General features: G+C 35.2%; 1 protein-coding gene across 1 annotated transcript in view; it reads right to left on the bottom strand.

Annotated features, from left to right (window-relative positions):
* Positions 1-216: 216 nt before the first annotated feature.
* The window catches only part of Mdr49 (Multi drug resistance 49), a 93,735-nt gene continuing 76,585 nt past the window's right edge, over positions 217-17,366 (bottom strand). Inside the window, exons 12-19 of the mRNA XM_018519527.1 lie at positions 17,133-17,366; positions 15,091-15,294; positions 12,250-12,601; positions 11,943-12,161; positions 10,122-11,071; positions 6,742-7,143; positions 5,860-6,006; positions 217-971 (exon numbers count right to left, since the gene is read on the bottom strand). The exon at positions 17,133-17,366 is cut by the window's right edge and continues 31 nt beyond it. Coding sequence (XP_018375029.1) covers positions 765-971; positions 5,860-6,006; positions 6,742-7,143; positions 10,122-11,071; positions 11,943-12,161; positions 12,250-12,601; positions 15,091-15,294; positions 17,133-17,366 — 2,715 coding nt within the window. The 3' untranslated portion in view covers positions 217-764. The remainder of the gene's footprint in view (positions 972-5,859; positions 6,007-6,741; positions 7,144-10,121; positions 11,072-11,942; positions 12,162-12,249; positions 12,602-15,090; positions 15,295-17,132) is intronic.

Genomic DNA, 17,366 nt, shown 5'->3' with positions numbered 1-17,366 from the left:
TAATTATCTTAAATTATACTTATTACAATTTTTAGAAAAACTCATTATTATGTACTCAAAACAAGAATTAATTTTCTTTTGACGGATATATTATAAAATCGGAGAAACGATTTTATATCATAAGCAAATCAAATTTTCATTCAAATCATTTATTTTAATTTAACAATCTTGATTGAAGTATTACTAGGATTTAGAATATATTTTGAATTTGATGCTTGTGATAGATTTGTGGCTATATAAACTATTGAAATACTTCAAACAAGTAATTATTGTCTATTTACGTACAATATGTATTTTTCTGTATGTATTAGTTGGTGTTCACTAGGCTGACATCGATACAATTCGAATTTTGATTTATGTTCAAGTTTCCGCCGAAAATAAATTGCTCGATCCTCGATTAGTGATCTCAAATCACTTACGGTGTTGTTTGTTATCGCGCTCGCTACAAAGTCGACACGGTAAATAAGTTGATTGAATGTTCCATAAATCTATAGGAACCTATCTTCTGTCCTAGCGTATCCGTTCCTTTGAACGTCAGCCATCGTTTGTGTTCTTTGACATCTCGTGGCCTTTCGGCGGTGACAATTGCGACCACTTGAGCTTTGCGGTCTTTATGCGGTGTTTGGCCAGTTTGGCTCTTCTCCACTTTCCACGCGCCCGACCGTCTTCTAAGTCGATCCTCGCGCTTTCAACACGCTCGATGCACCGGTCGAATCGCGCATAAAGAAGGAAAAGGCAAAGGAATCCGACGCCTAGTCGCTCTTTTACTGCTGGATAGATTTCTGTTGAAGAGCGTGCAAGTGAGCGTAAAGACCACCGGACGCCATCAGGTCGTCGTGGGTGCCCATCTCGGCCACGGTACCCCGATCGAGCACGCAGATCACGTCTGCGTTCCTTATAGTGGCCAGACGGTGGGCTATGGTGATACACGTTCTGCCCTGCATAGCCTTGTCCAGGGCCGCCTGCACGACCTGCACGCAGAAAATATCGGTTAATGCGAGAGGCTGTTTCCCGAGAGGATACAAGTGTGTGACGACGGCGATGAGAATATAAATGTAAACGATTGTTAGGTTGATTTTTCTTTTATATATCTTGATTTTTTAGCATGATTTCTTGTACATCAATACTGTGTACAAAAACTAAGACATGGATATACTTAGAATTTAATTGAATTAATCCTTCAGGGGTTACTCTCTCTATATCGTTACATATTTATTACATTGGGTATTGTGAAAAATATATATTATATTGTATAAAAATAAACCTATTATAATAAATATTTTTTATTTTAAACGCCAGACATCAAACAATATAAGTATCTTTAATAAAGGAAAAATATAACGTACATAATCGTAACATATTTACATGGAAAGAACGGTTTCACTGAAGTATCTACAAATTTTATTAGAGATAGATCTAAAAAATAATTTTGTTTCATCAAAATAATTATGTAGGATGCTCAAGTTGGTTCTTAGAATACTGAAAGAAGAAATCAACATATTCAAAAACAAATGTTACTTGTGACATTTTGTTCGATATTTATTGATTATAAAAAATTTAACTATGATGACAGAATATACATTTCTGTGAAATATATTATATTTCTCTTTTTAATTGTAAAAAAAAAATAAAATCGCGTGATGATTTATTTGCTAGAAATATATTTCCAACTCGCCATATTTAAATAAGAATTTATTTCAGTGAAATAAGCATTGTATCTTCCACAAATAAATTAAGTAGTTTTTTTTATAAAAGTAATTATGCAAGATAATCAAATTGATTGCTAGAATATCAAGATTTTGTGCAGAATTGTTCATTATACTTAAATTGTCTGTACAAATGATTTTGATGGTTCAACAAAATTATTTTTTGTATCAATTTAAATTTTTAAATATATATATACTTCAACAAAATTCTTGTTTTTTCTTTCCATATAGTAAAGTAAAACAAACTTCGGATATACCATTAAGAGCACTAAAGGATTCAAAATTGTTCGAATAACCTTTATAAAAAAACTTTTATTCAAGTACAAATTTTTTTATACGAATTAATATCGAGATATACCCGAGAATTAATCGCTTGCGTTGGAATAATATCTTTTATCAAGTGTGTCTTTTTCCACTATTATTTAAAAAAGTCACGATCACAAACAGAGAATTATCTTCTCTCTCAGAATTTATATCTAACGCAGTGTAAAAAATTATTCACCGCTTACGTAATTCATTTCTAAAATAGTCTGATATAAATTTTAACTTTTGGTATCGTGCGTTGCATATGCATGACATCGATCCATTACGCAAAACGAGGCGTGCCGCGTGCTAGCGTAGAAGTGTTAAAAACAAATTAACATTAATAATACAACGGCGTGCACATGTTCCTTGCGCGTACCTAGGATATAAATTATTCAATATGTCTTCCCAAAACTAATTCCGTAAACGCGAAGTAATTAGCGCGAGCGGTGGTTAACGCGGAACACAGTTTAAATCAGGGGAGCGATTTAGACATGGAGCGTTTTAACGGGGCTAATCGAACGTAAACACTTTCCCGTTTTACGGGACTCGACAAAAGGAGGGACAGGCGCCGTCGCTGGATTGTGTTCGGAAAGAAAGAGAGAGAGAGAGAGGGGGGGGGGGACGCGGGAACAATATTACCACGAAATTCATTTGGCCGCGACGAGCCGTTTCCCGACCGGGGTGCAACAACCGTTTGCTCGTAAAGCCGAGCATTTCCGATTGTTAGCGCCGATAATACCGGTAATAGCGTGACAGCCGGTACGTCCGGTAATTCGGCAGATCGACATCGAATGACGGAGAGAGAGTATAAAAAAAAATATATATATATCTGATTGTCGATATTTGCAGAATATGTTTGACCAATTATCGCAGCACTTTTTTAAATGGAATTTCTTAACGCACGGAATGGAAAAATGTGATTGTGCGGCTATGCAATTTGTGCGACAAGAGGGATTGATCTGCGCATACAAGTATTACTGGGTTTTAATCGAACTTTGTCAGAATTATACAAAACCCGGTGGTGGTATACAGCAGCGTATAATATGCGGCGAACGCGGACATTATTTCGGGGCCATGCTCTTTGACTCGCACTTTCTACCTCTATTTTTCATCTAAATCCACCTGGGTCTCGTTATTAATATTCATCTCACTACCCCGTGCTCACCACGCTACAGTTTAGATTACCGCGAAATCGCTGCAATCGACGGTCCGCTGTAGTGGACACCGCATAAATACTCAAAATATTTATTATCCGACCTCACTGACTCTCGTACTCGTTATTGCTTATCGGAAATAGTTCCGTTTGCAACATAGTTCCGTGATATTTATGCCCTATACATTTGTTTCAATAGTTTCTCTCTACCCCCCCCCCCCCCCCTCTCTCTCTCTCTCTCTCTCTCTCCTAGTAATATCAGTAATTTTTGTAATGCGTACCTTTATAATATTTGTATTTGTAATTTGTAATATGTAATCTTAATTTTAGTAATTTTTTTATAATACTGCCGTGACTTTCTATTTTCTCGCTATAAATACTCTGTCACAATTTCTTTGTTACGATTATACTGCTAATTTGTACTAAAAATTACATTTTCTCCTATGTTCTTAGAGGGCTTGCCCTAAAACATCAATAAACACTTTATCTATCTATTTATCTCTCTCTCTCGTTAAAAATGCAGATAATTCACTTAGATCGTATGTGAGAAATTAATCTTTATAATATTTCTATTTTCTCTAATCATTGCTTTTGCAATTTAAAATGAGACAACTTTCAAAGTACAGATCTTAAAGTTTATAATATAGGAAAGGAAGCGTTATGGAATAGGTGAGGGATTGTGGAATACCATGATGTAATTTGTGATGTATTTTGAAGGTGACCGCCAAAATTACTTCTTCACAGTCTGCTTAGACGTTATAACATGGTCAATGGTCATTAGTATTTACTGTGTTGTTGTAAAAACTCCATTTGTTTTACAGGTAGCAAGTAGACAGTTTTATAGAGGTATACATTTTACGTAATTTTTAGAAGTTGATATTAATTCTGTGACTAGTTTAACTTGGAGACCTTGAATGTAGCTCTTAATTGAGTGAGTAACTTTTATTGCACACTTCACGTAACTTCGAGAAATATGTTGGCATTAATTTTGTAACTTTAGTTTAGTTTGGAAGCATTTAATATGATTTTTTTTATAATTTTACTTGTACTTTTGGTAATGTACGCATGTATCCGACATGTAAATACATATATTAGTTAATGATGTTCCTTATCTTTCCTCTTATTGTACGTAATTTTTTATCCCTCTTTAATTTTTTTATAAATTACATTTGTTCTATTATCTTACTCGAAGGACTTCTACCTATAATAATTGATATTATTTTATGATACCGATATAATTGGTATCATTTTATGATGGCCTAGTTTTTCGTTTTCTGGTTAACATGTGGTTAAACTTAATCTGATAATAATGTAAAAATTATATTTTTTAGTTATAATTAATCACTAAACTAATGGTTTTGTAGTGAATAATTTTTAGACTTATTACACTATTAAATCAGTTAATAATTAAATGACTAGAGAAATATAATTTTTACATTATTACCAAATTAAGTGAGATTAAGTCTGAATCACAAGTTATCTATAAAATGAAAAAACAAGCATGGCTAACAAATTTTTATAACAACATTTGTTAACAAGAAGAAGTTATATTACATGAATGCCTATTTAATTGAGTTATTTTAATAAAACGTAATAGTATCCCTTTCCTCTAGATACATACATAGTTTATATAAAAACAGTTCTTGAAGGTAAAATTTAAATTTTTTTTACAAATTCTGTCCATTTTAGCAGTACTTCGGGTTACGTTTTTCGTCTCCCTTCTCGTACAAAGCATGAATATACACTTGTTTCGTGCAGAGTAAAGGAAAACGTAGCTAAAATGGATTGACCTAAAAACTCGATGCTGACTCGGGGTTAATGCAGCCCACGAACGAACGGAATAAAAAAAAAGAAATAAACAAGTACCGTGTGCAAGCGCTATCTTCTTGTCGACTGAAGCAGCGAAATTTCGCACATAGCGAAGCAGACGTTCTTAATGACTATACAATAACGATATTATGAAGTATGCGATTTACGAAGGAAATCTGCGGATAAACGCACGATCGAAACAAACCATCGTTTCCGTCACTTTCGACAACTATTAACTTGATTGTCTATCGCCGGTAGGTCTCTTGTAATAACGATAACAGCCGTGCCCTTCGGGAAATTTTCAATCGGACTTCCAATCTCGTCATCTACGAGCTGCAATGTGATTGTTGGGCAGAGACGTGATCTTGGGGATTGTAATACGCCGTTAATCGAGAAATCGTACATGCTACATCGAGCAAAACGTGAAAGGATGGAAATCGTTCCGCTTTGCGAATCTCGCGCGGAGCATTTTTTTTTACGGTTGTAATAAGTGACTTCCTGCAGATATATTGCGCAACTATCTATCTGTGGTTTTATTTTAGATGCATTCGTGCTTCCGTCGCTATATTTGTTCGTCGCCCTTGCTTTACATTTCCAAGTATTATCCAGAAAATTATAGTAATATTCGAGAATAATGTATACTAAAAAAATTGCTGTTTGAAAATGTGCACTAGAACATTTTTAATTATAATAAATTCAACCAAAAAATTCTAATTTGTCCATTTTTAACCAGAATTCTAATTAATGTAATTAGATTCTTTTTCCGTTGAATTACACAGTGTATTTTGTACACGATGTTATCTAACGTTAAAGAGGAAAAATTGTTGGTAGAATAATTAATCTCGAACAGTTTTTTTTTTTAGGAAAACAGATGGCAATTCTCACCTGCTCGCTTTGAGTATCGAGGGCTGAAGTTGCTTCGTCTAACAGCAAAATTCGGGGGTTTCTCAATAATGCTCTTGCAATTGCTATTCTCTGTTTTTGCCCGCCGCTGAGCTGAGTGCCTTTTGATCCCAGTCTCGTATCGTAACCCTAAACAGAAAAGAATAGGATTATAATTAATTGTGTGGAAAAAAATGTATTAAAAAAGTATTAATAATATTAACACGTTAAACCTTCCCTCAGAACCTTTTTTTTTACAATAATAAGATTGGAAATAAAACCGTTTATGCTAGAAACATTACTTTAAATACGAAACGCCACTACGGTCTGAATGTTAAGATGTTGAACTACTATATATATATTCAAATGAATTAATTTCAGAAATTATAATTGCGTGCTGATATGGTTGTTGGACTTTCAACGCAATCAATCTGAAAATATTAATAATCCTCCCAAATTTCCCAAATTTAATCTTAAAAAACTGTAATAAACTTACTGCGAAAAATATTGCCTCGGCCGGGAATCGAACCCGGATCTCTTGCATTCCGTGCGAGCGTCCTAAGTCTTTAGACTACCTTTTTTTTTAATTTTCCAATTAACTATTTCAAAATTATTCCAAACCAATTGTAATGTTAATTCAAAAAACCAATACTAATTATTCAATCAAATTTAATTACATTAATATTTAACAGCAGTCTTTTGACGTTCTTTTAATGTGTTAAATTTATTATTATTATTGTATTTGCGTATCACTTGCATTATATGTAACAGTATAAAAAGTTCTTGTTTCTCTTTCTTTTTTTCTTTCTTTTTAAAACAAATCACGCTTTTCGTTACGCGCAACTGATGCGCGAATATTATATAACAGCAACGTCAACAACTAACCAACGGTAGCGAAGCGACAAATGAATGAATGTTGGACATTTTGGCTGCCTCGATGATTTCGTCCATGGACGCTTGTCGGCTGTTGTCGCCATAAGCTATATTTTCCGCAATCGTTCGGTCGAAGAGCACTGGTTCTTGCCCCACAACGCCAAGCTGTGCTCTAAGCGTGGCCAGCGAAACCGAGGTGATGTCACGCTGGTCCAATGTCAGGATACCGGAAATCGGATCATAAAGCCGTTGTAGCAATTGTATGCAGGTGGATTTCCCGCAGCCGCTCTGGCCCACGAGGGCCACCATCTGTCCTGGCTTTACGATTAAATCCAGCCCCTTGAGCACTGGCATTTCCGGCCGCGTCGGATAATTGAAGTTGATCCTTGAATACTGTATCAATCCGTCCGCTTTCTGCGTGAAAAACACAAAGTAACTCGTTAACCAGGAGGAGATTCGTGTTAATCTCATAATGCGCCGCGTTACGCGCCGCTCGCCTTCTCCAACTCTTATTACACGGAGAATGCGCAAGAACTCGCTTTATTTATTTTTTCTTTCGGAGGAACGATTAGAATTTGGAGACATTTAATGCGAGTATTACCTATCCTTTATTTAACCCGGAAAAGTCATCTGGAGTTTACGTCCTAATGGTGAAAAAATACGATTTGTTGTAAAATATTATTTTATGGATATTATCTAATACATATTTTTTTCTTTTTAATGATTATTCTTTACGATTCTTTGAACATGCTATCTAAAATCTTTATAGTGGAATCTAACTCTAAAGAGTGAAATCTTACTTTTAAAAATTGACAATTGGCCACTCTTTTTCATACTGGCTTAATTGTTATTCTTTGCCACTCTTTAGAATTAGATTTCACTTCAAAGATTTTAGAAAGTGTCTTTAAATTTCATCGAAAAAATCCGCAATAAAAACACTTTAATTAAAATTTGTATTTGTAAAAAATATTATTAGGTATTAAACTTAATTCCTGCCGTTTTTCGTCTCCAAAATTGATTTGTTTTGAAGGGAAATACCTTAATTAATTAGTAATAAAGTAGAAAATGAAGGAAATTACTTTGATTAAGGTATTCATTCATCTTCCCTTCGAAACAAATCAATTTTGGAGACGAAAAACGGCAGGAATTAAGTTTAACACCTAATATTATAATAAGCTATTTAACGTGGTTAATATTTATTTAGTTTGTGTTTACTTTTTTAAAAAATTGTGATTAAACCCATATCCATAATGTTCTCAAATTCTAATGAATCGAAAAATAAGTGTACAATATATTGTTACCCCTTAAATAACTCTTCAATAGGTATACACGGTTTTTTTTCAAAGTGTTTCCAATGTTTTTTTTATTACTCATAATTTTTTTATCAATAAATATAGATACACACTTTGCTACCATTACGTTTCTTAATGTCTGACGTTTTGATTAAAAAAAAATTTTTTATTATATGTTTATTTTTATATAAGTTATAAATAAGAGAATTTTGGATTGTGGATATGCTGTGCACTCATATATTGTTCCCCGTAGTGAGGCGTTTAAGGATTAATAATAGCGACTTTAATTGGAGTGTAAATTCCCAGGTGATGGTACGTTACATAGAAAAAAAAATCAGGCTAAAATCGGGTCCTGGATTAATTTATGCCAAGTCTTCTTAGATATCGATGTTGACTTTAAATTTTGCATTTCCAACGTAATTAACGAGACGCCACTCGAAGCAGTGTTATCAAACGATCACATTTCTAACGAATGTTATATCATTTGCACAGGTGTTGCGAATTGTACACGGACCCGCGTGCAAACACGATGCACTGTAAACGAAACAATAAACCACTAAAAAATATCGGTGTGGATTTAATATCCATGTGATATCTATATAATTTTCACTCTGTTGGTGTTAATATTGACACCAGCATGGTGTGGATTTCAAACCGCTGATGTTTATATCAACACCATCATAGTGTAGATTTAAAACCCATAGTATTAAATACACATTATATATTGTTCTTAATATTAACACGAACACAGTGAGAATTGTATAGACACCGCTATTTTTCAGAGTGCATGTTTTGATGCGAAGATTAAACATGCATCCGGCAATTAGCAACGTTTATGGCAAGGCGTCGCAGTAATTATCGGATTAATTGCGCGTCCGCTGCGCACGCTTCACGAATCATCAAAACCGTTTGCAATCCCCGTGCATTCTCTGTCGTTCTATGCGACGTGGTTACGTAAGCAGTTTGTCGAGCGCATTGTAAATCATGCGGATCTCCGTTAGAGATCCCGTTTAACAATCCTAATAATTCGTTAATAATTCGTTAAATAGTAAAATACTATTCAGCGTCTAATACGTAGCAAAGAGAGTTACAAAAGAAGGAAAGAATTTATAAAACGAACTGGCGATAACTTTATTTAAGGAATTATTAACGAGGGAATTCCTTGAAACTATCTTTGAAATATGTAGTGAAAATAAATCCGCTGATAACTTTACTCCTTGAAATCATTTCGAACGAATTTTTTTCTTATACATAAGTCCCGAAACAAAAAATGTATTAAATCTTAATTCCGTTAGAAATCAATTAGGTATAGTGATTATTTTCTTCATATTCGACTGTGATTGGCCAATATAATCTTACAGTTTAAAGCTTATTACATTTGTTACTATTATATAAAAATATACTATTATATAAAAATTACTATTGTGTTTCGGGATTAAAGGCTACAGTTCACTTAATATTACAAATGCTTTGAAGCATTTTTAGGTTAGTCAATCAAATGCTTCAAAGTATTTGTAACATTAAATGAACTGCGTCTGAAATATTTAAATATTTCTTCATTAATTCAATCAATTTTAGTAGATTGATTATCCACTAAAATTTACTTCAATTATAAGGGAAATTATTCCGTAATGAAATACACGAATCACGTCAGCGTCCAATAACAACTCATCGGCGCGTGCGTTAAAACAAATCAGGCTAATAATTTTACGATTTAGTAGCCAATTTAAATATTGTGTTCATTGTCGTGCGAATTCGATTAACTTTGTAAGAGATTAATTAAAAGTTAAAGCTAATTACTGTACATGTCCTGCGCTTTATCACTTTACATTCTTTGGCGAATTTTCCATTCTTCTCTCAGCAAAATTTAATTACATGTCTTATCTTTTGTCCATTATTATTATTCAACATTAAACATATGGTTGTTCAAACTTAGGTGCGAGTTGAATCTCCCAAATATTATTTATTTAATTACCTACCGCTAAATATGTGTATATAGGATAGAGAGAAAGTGCGCGGTAGCCAAAACACATTGTGTACTCGTGGTTTATGTAACTAAGCTTACACGCCGAAAATGCGAGATTACTAAAGTGAGCTTACCCAATCTAAATCCTTTTCCTCTGATCCCGGTGGCGAAGTGATCTCCGGAACTCTGTCGAGCAGCTTGAAGATTTTGCCGGCCGAAATTTTGGCTGCGTTGAAGTTTGGCGCGAAGGCGAGCGCCTGTCCCAGCATCCACGAGCCGAATATTAACGCTTCCGATATCTTGATGACTTTTTCGTAGCTTAGTCCTTCCCTGGCCACCAGGTAACCACCATAATAAAGACTTATGGCGTAACTGAACATTGGTATGGTCTGTCCACATGAATAGACCAATCCTCTCAGTCTGTTTCTGATTCTCATCGCCCGTGCGACGTGGTCCAGTTCTATACAGTATCTTTTCAAGAATACTTCTTCCTTGTTGAGACTGGCAACCGTACGTATGTTTGTTATTGCCTCAACGGCTACTCGGGTGGCTGACTCCATTTTCTTCTTCTCCTGCATACCTTGACCGCCCATGACCCGCGCCTCGAAGAATACCGCCCCGAGTACCAGTGGAATCGACACCACTGCAACTAACGTCATCTTCCAGCTGTAGTACATGGATATGCTGATCCCGATCACAAGTGTCGAGAACGCCTGGAGCATGGAGCCGATGCGAGTCCCGGTCGCACCTTGGACAGCCGCCGCGTCCGACGACAATCTCGCACAGAGCGCACCTACACTGTTCTTGTCCTCGTCATACCAACCCATATCCTGCTTCAACATCGCGCTGAACGCCATCTTTCTTATTCGCGTCGTCATACGCACGCCAGCCAGACCGAACATGTGCATCTGCAGAAAAGTGCCAACTCCTGTAATTAAGCCGACAATGATGAAGAGTATCGACAAGAAAATGGTCTCCTTCATGACTTCCTCGGCGTCGAGAAGATTCAATATACCGTAAATGTCACCGAATAAGATAGCAAAAGCTGGAAAGGAAGCACCTACTGTCGCCGCCGCGAGACATCCTGCAAGAAATCGTATAAGATGTAGATTATTTTTTTCTTTTTTATATAATACTTTAAGTTCAATTCTTTCTATACTTTTTTATACAGGAAACAAAATAATGTGAACGTGGAGAATACACTACTTGTTTCATTAATGAAAGGTCTATTATTGTTTTTAATACAAATTGTCTATTCTTGTTAAAATAGAGTCACACAATGCTCAAATCATCAATGTAATGTCATACCACTTTTTTAGCGGAACATCTTCTGTTTAAGAAATGTTGGAGGAGGAAATTTGCTTTTTACTCATGCTCTTCAAAACTGCCCACAATGATATTTAAGTTAGATAATTGCGCTGGTTGGAAGAAATGTTGAAGTTTTGGAGAATAGGGCAATTTTAGAAAATAGAGTGAGAATCAAATTTCCTTCTTCACAACACTTATATCATATTACTTATATAAGTAACTGAAAAATGTTCTATTAAAAGAATAGTGTAACATTCCTCAGATAGCATGGAATATTCCTGCAATATTACAGTAACGTCAACAACATTGCAACATTGCTGGAATATTCCATGTTATTTAGGAAATGTACTATATTTTATTAGAATATCTCTCAATTATTTAGATATAAGTAATGTTATATAAGTATTGTATAAAATGTATGGTTAAATAAGATGCTAAACAATTCCATGTTACCTAAATCCATTAATGATCATTCAAGCATTATATGATTGTATTCCAATAAGGATAGAATTTGTATTAAAGGAATCGTTGATCATTCTTTTATTAATGAAAGAAGTAATGTATATATATTCCCTATGCTGTCATAAGAGCTCATTAAACTCTTAACAGATCACTGTCACTACTTGTTTACGTTAGCAAGAAATTACCGATCAAATTTAATGGCCATTCCGGTTTGTTCAATCCAAATATTCTCATCATAGGCGCGTCGTAAGGTTTCTCCTGCTCGTCCAATTCCTCCTCATTCGAGGATCTCGCGAGAGAGAGTCGATGAGAGTGCGCGGATAATGTTGAGAATTGTTGATTTAACGGCGGTTTTATCTTCATCTTCGGAGTTGACACAATGGTCTTGACCTTCGAGACCTTATCTATACAATAGCGAATAACAACAAATTTATCGTATACCTAAACGTTCACAGAAACATCGACACAAAACGTTTGTGAGCTAAAGCGTACCTTTAGCTGCAGCATCTGCGTGGGCGGAATGCAGTCCGTAATAGTTATTTTTGAGCGCCATTAATTCATTGTGGGTTCCTTCCTCGACGACGACCCCATCCTTGATAAACACGATCCTATCGACGTTCGTGATAGTGGAAAGTCTGTGACTGACTATAATCGTTGTTCTTCCCTTCGCTGCCGCGTCGAGGGCTCTCTGCACAATCGCCTCACTGTGAACGTCCAAAGCAGACGTTGCCTCGTCCAGCAGAAGGATCGCCGGATTCCTCGCCAACGCGCGTGCAATGGCAATTCTTTGCTTTTGTCCACCAGACATCTGAGAGCCTCTTTCGCCCACTGGACTATCGTATCCCTGTCCATTCATAAATCTGCTTTAGATTCCCGAACCTCGTGTGCGAATTGACATTAGAATGCAACATCGCAAAATATGCGTGTCTCAAGAAAGATAAATTTTCATTCTAAAATTCCATAGTCTTTCCTTTATTTTCAAACAAAATTCATGATTTTTCCTGTCAATGTTTTCAATAATATTTTAAAATTTTTTGTAGTTTTGTCCTGATTTCGAAATCGTAAAATATTTTGAGAGAGAACAATTTGACATAACAATATAAATTACTATTAATGTTGGCACTACTTGCATTTAATTAAGGCCATGTTCGTATATTACTGCCAGTTGATTGTCAATACTGAAAATCTATAGTTTCCGTTACGTATATTATATTGTACTGACAACTGACAACTATTTTATTAAATACGAACACGGCCTAAATTGATAGTATTCTAAAACTGCGCGTAAGTATATGCATATTATACTTCTTTAAAATCAAGAATTCTAATTTTCTCTCTCCAGAAAATTCTCTGACTTTTTCCTAGTTTCTTTGACTCTTTTCTATTTCCCTAATTATCAATGGCAACCTTGAATTTTAATTACATTATATTTAAATTTTAAGTTGAAATTGTTGCAAACAGTTTTCTGAAATAAGTAAAGACATTTTCTCATATTTCACGAAAATCTTTTTCGCGATAATAAGATATTAACGACATCCTAGCAATTCTATTTTATCGCAAATATTTCAACGAAAATCTTTTTTCCTTTTTTTTTATTGTCCAACCCCTTCCTTTTTGTATTTTAAAAAATTTAAATTTGCAAATTGACGCTCTTTGTGCACATTTGGTGCCAGCTATATGCCACCAATCGCTCGATGACAGTTTTCGAACAATTGCGGTTCAAAGTAACAGGTATTTAATCAAGGACGAAATAGCATGTCACACCTGTGGTGCATATGCAACATGCGGTTTAATAAATTCGCAAGCTGCAATACGTTCGCTGATAGCGGCGTTTCTCGATCAATGATCTTTCCGCAGGCAAGTCGGATCTAATAAAAAGCTAGGAGCTTCCAGTTAACGGGATTTCTGTTGTTTGATGTCCATCAAATCCATTTACAATGCGATTTAACAGATATCGTTACTGTCCAAAAACGTTATCGCGGCAGTGCAGGTGGAGCACGCTGACTAATTACAATCCTGATGAACTCATACCGAACAAACTTTATTTTTCTAACGGTGAAAATGAAGCTGCAAGTTAAATTGCAGCGTATGCGAACGTGCGAGCGGGATAAGCTCCAAATGTGTGTGCGAACGCGGACAACGATCCAATGGGACTAATATGGGAATATCGCGAGTATCGAATTCACCTACCGATAATCCGCTAATAAACGCCTAATCGTTGACACAAGCGTAATCTCGGATAATGTTATTTGCCCCGCGCACAGTTTAACACGCGTGTTTTATCGCCTGTTTGCGCGCGTACCGCGTGGACTGCCTAGCACACCTGAGACTATTGTTAACATATCGCAACGCGATGACAATGGTTGTATCCAGTCGGGGGATTATTCAGGAAAATTGCACTATCTCTTTCGTTACTTGTTAATTTATCTTTTCAATTATGCTCGCGGAAATCTCAAAACCCGCCCGCGTCCAACGATATTTCATCGATTAGCATTTGAATCACGCAGCTTCTTGCGATAACAAAAAAAGATACAACTTCTTTCGACCGTTCGAAGATCCTTTTATTTCTACATTTTCTTACGTATTTATTTTCACGGGAACCGAAAATTGTCATAATAATAACACTACACTTAAGGAAAAATTGATACATTGATTCAAAGTTAATAAAATCCTTATTCACATTGTTACGAAATCGTTATACTTCAATCATTTAAAAACTTATGATAATTTTTGGTTTCCATGAAAATGTAGAAATAAAACAAACGGTTGCGAAAAAAATAAAAAATTGTATCCTTCTTTTATAGACTAGCGAAATTACAATATCCTCTAATATTAACTTGGTTTTAAATTCAAGCATTGCATTGTCCTCTCGTGTGATCGTAAATAATAGTAATCATTAGGCCAGTGATAATAGACAGCTTTTTTGATAATTATTTAACAAAATTATTTTTAAATTTGTATTTAAATTTTTTAAATACTTTAGCAAAATCGTTTTTTCTATACAATAAGTAAAAAATGTTGACTTCTTACATTTTTTATGTATCATTAGTTAAACTAGTGATTATGTTCGTTCTGCAATAGTTTAACATATTCCAAGCAAACTAACGCTGAAGAGTTTCGACAGAAGAGACAATACCGAACGGATACAATATCTTCGTTGGATTTTCAATAGGGTGACAACGTCAACGTACCCCCGCTAGCTCTATGACTTCCCGAATGAAACTGTTGAATCAATCGAACTCTCGCGCTCTCCAAAGCACGACCAAAAGGAAGCTATAATTCCGGACGGGTAAAGGCGCAGCTGGAATACGAGAAAAGGGCGGTAGTGCTCACCTCCGGCAATTTACAGATGAAGTCGTGAGCGTTCGCTTCCTTCGCGGCTTTGATCATCTCCTCTTCGGTAATGCTGTCATTTCCGTAACGGATGTTCTCGCGTATCGTTGTGTCAAAGAGGACTGGTTCCTGACCAACTACGCCGATGTGCGAGCGCAGCCATTGAACGTTCAATGTCGACACATCGACCCCGTCTAACAGGACCTGCATAGGAAAATACGGGAACTCTTGAAAATTGTCTCTCCATCTGTGCGCACACATATGCCGAGCTGACATGCTATAACATTTCGCGCGAAACGAGAATTGTTAGTTGAATGAAACGATGACTTGAGAATTAAGTTTGAAAATAAACGTCACATTATTAATTTCTAAGCAGGATATAAATTATTAAATAACTAATAAAATTAATATAACTTCTAAAGGAAATATACATATTACAATTTTAGACATTGCTTCTTTACTTCAAAAGTGACAAAATTCAAAAAACATTATTTTTTAGTTATCACCCCGAATGAGTTAGATAAATTTACTCTATCAATCATCAAAAGTGAATTAACTTAATTTTATAAAAAAAAATGGTTAAACATCACAATTCAAAAAAGATGATTAAAAAAATCGTCACAACTCGAAAAAGATGATTTTTTTAAAGAGTCGCATGGGAAGGAGGGTTTTGAAAGATTTGAAATTTTGCTAAGATATTCAGACCTGAAAATAATTTTGTCGGATTATCAAAATAATTTTTATTGGAAACTCGAGCTGGTTTCTAGAATATCAAAATTTTTCGCAGCAATACTCATCGTTGTTTAGTTTCCAACATAATTATTTTGATCATTTAACGATTATTTTCAAATCTATAGGTATTTAGCAAAATTGTTCTTTCTTTATGCGAAACGAAAATGACAAAAATAATATTTCATTATGTTAAGAATATATTCTTTCTGTTAATTTGATTAGTCAATAATTTTTTATCTACTTGAAAAATAGTTTTTTCTCTTTTTTGGAAAACTTATTTTTTGTAGTTGTGTTATTTTTAAAGTAACGGAGCAATATTTTTTTTTTCAATCTTAGTTATTTTCTTAATAAATCTCGAATATAATATAATAACAACATTAAAATATTAGCAATATTAAATATGATAGACTTATGAAATTAATAAAAAGAATTTTTAAAATGTACAGTAAGGTTAGTATATGTATATAAAATAACATAATGATAAAAAAATAATCACTATGTTTTTATATCCCTGCAGCATGGATCTATGATAAAATGCATATGTTGTACGTACATGGCGTTTAATATTACACGTAACTAAAAGCGAACTTATAGTTCGTAACTTTATTGAACACACAAGCATAATATATTCGTTGGATAGGGCGTGGTGAAAAGCCTCAAGTTATAAAACATAAAACGTTTATTACACGTAGAATGTTGCATTACTATAGCCAACAGCTACTTTGGCGCCGTAAAAATCGCGGGGTCGCATTAATAACATTGTAACGACACTCTCACCGCACACGGTGCACGCGATCTCGATCGTCTCTCTTTCCTGCGAAAGAGCGCGGCGGAAAGAATTTGCCGTTTTCTCGCGAATTTTCCTCGTTGTGAAAATACAAACAGGATAAGTGAACCGAATGATAAGATAACGGTCGAAGACGTTCGAAAATGATGAAAAATATAACACGGGGATGACGATGATAAAACAATTATTTTCTGAATAACGCCAGAAAGTAAATTACCGCAGCGCAATGCCATTTATTCAGCGTCACTGTAATTTTGCGAGGGATAAAAACGTCACTCGGACATTTATGACGCTATATGCGCGGTTATTAACTTTATTCTCTGCGTAACAACGCCCGTTATAGCACGCGAGTTCTTTGCCTTTATATGGTTTTGTCATTAAAAGAATTCCATAAACCAAGTTTACAGTAAGTCTTCCGCATAAACAATAAATTAAATGCGGTATCCAAAATTTTTGTGCCTTTAAATTAAAGCACTCTTTGCTCCGCACTGCGTGCGTCGTACGCGTATAATGAGCTACTGACCTGTCCATTGAGTGGGTCATAGAGCCGTTGGATAAGCTGTATACATGTAGATTTGCCACATCCAGATTCGCCGACGAGCGCCACTGTTTCGCCGCGATTGATTTTCAGATTCAGTGCTTGGAGCACCTTGACATCTTTCCTTGCCGGGTAGCGAAACGCGATGTTTCTAAATTCGATTTCTCCATTAACGGAGTCAAGCCGTCGACCCTCCTTGCTGATACTGTCGATCGACGG

Source organism: Trachymyrmex cornetzi, unplaced genomic scaffold (assembly GCF_001594075.2).
Source record: "Trachymyrmex cornetzi isolate Tcor2-1 unplaced genomic scaffold, Tcor1.1 scaffold83, whole genome shotgun sequence".
NCBI lineage: Eukaryota > Metazoa > Arthropoda > Insecta > Hymenoptera > Formicidae > Trachymyrmex > Trachymyrmex cornetzi.
The sequence above is the reverse complement of the archived record's forward strand: the minus strand, read 5'-3'. Positions and strand labels throughout refer to the sequence as shown.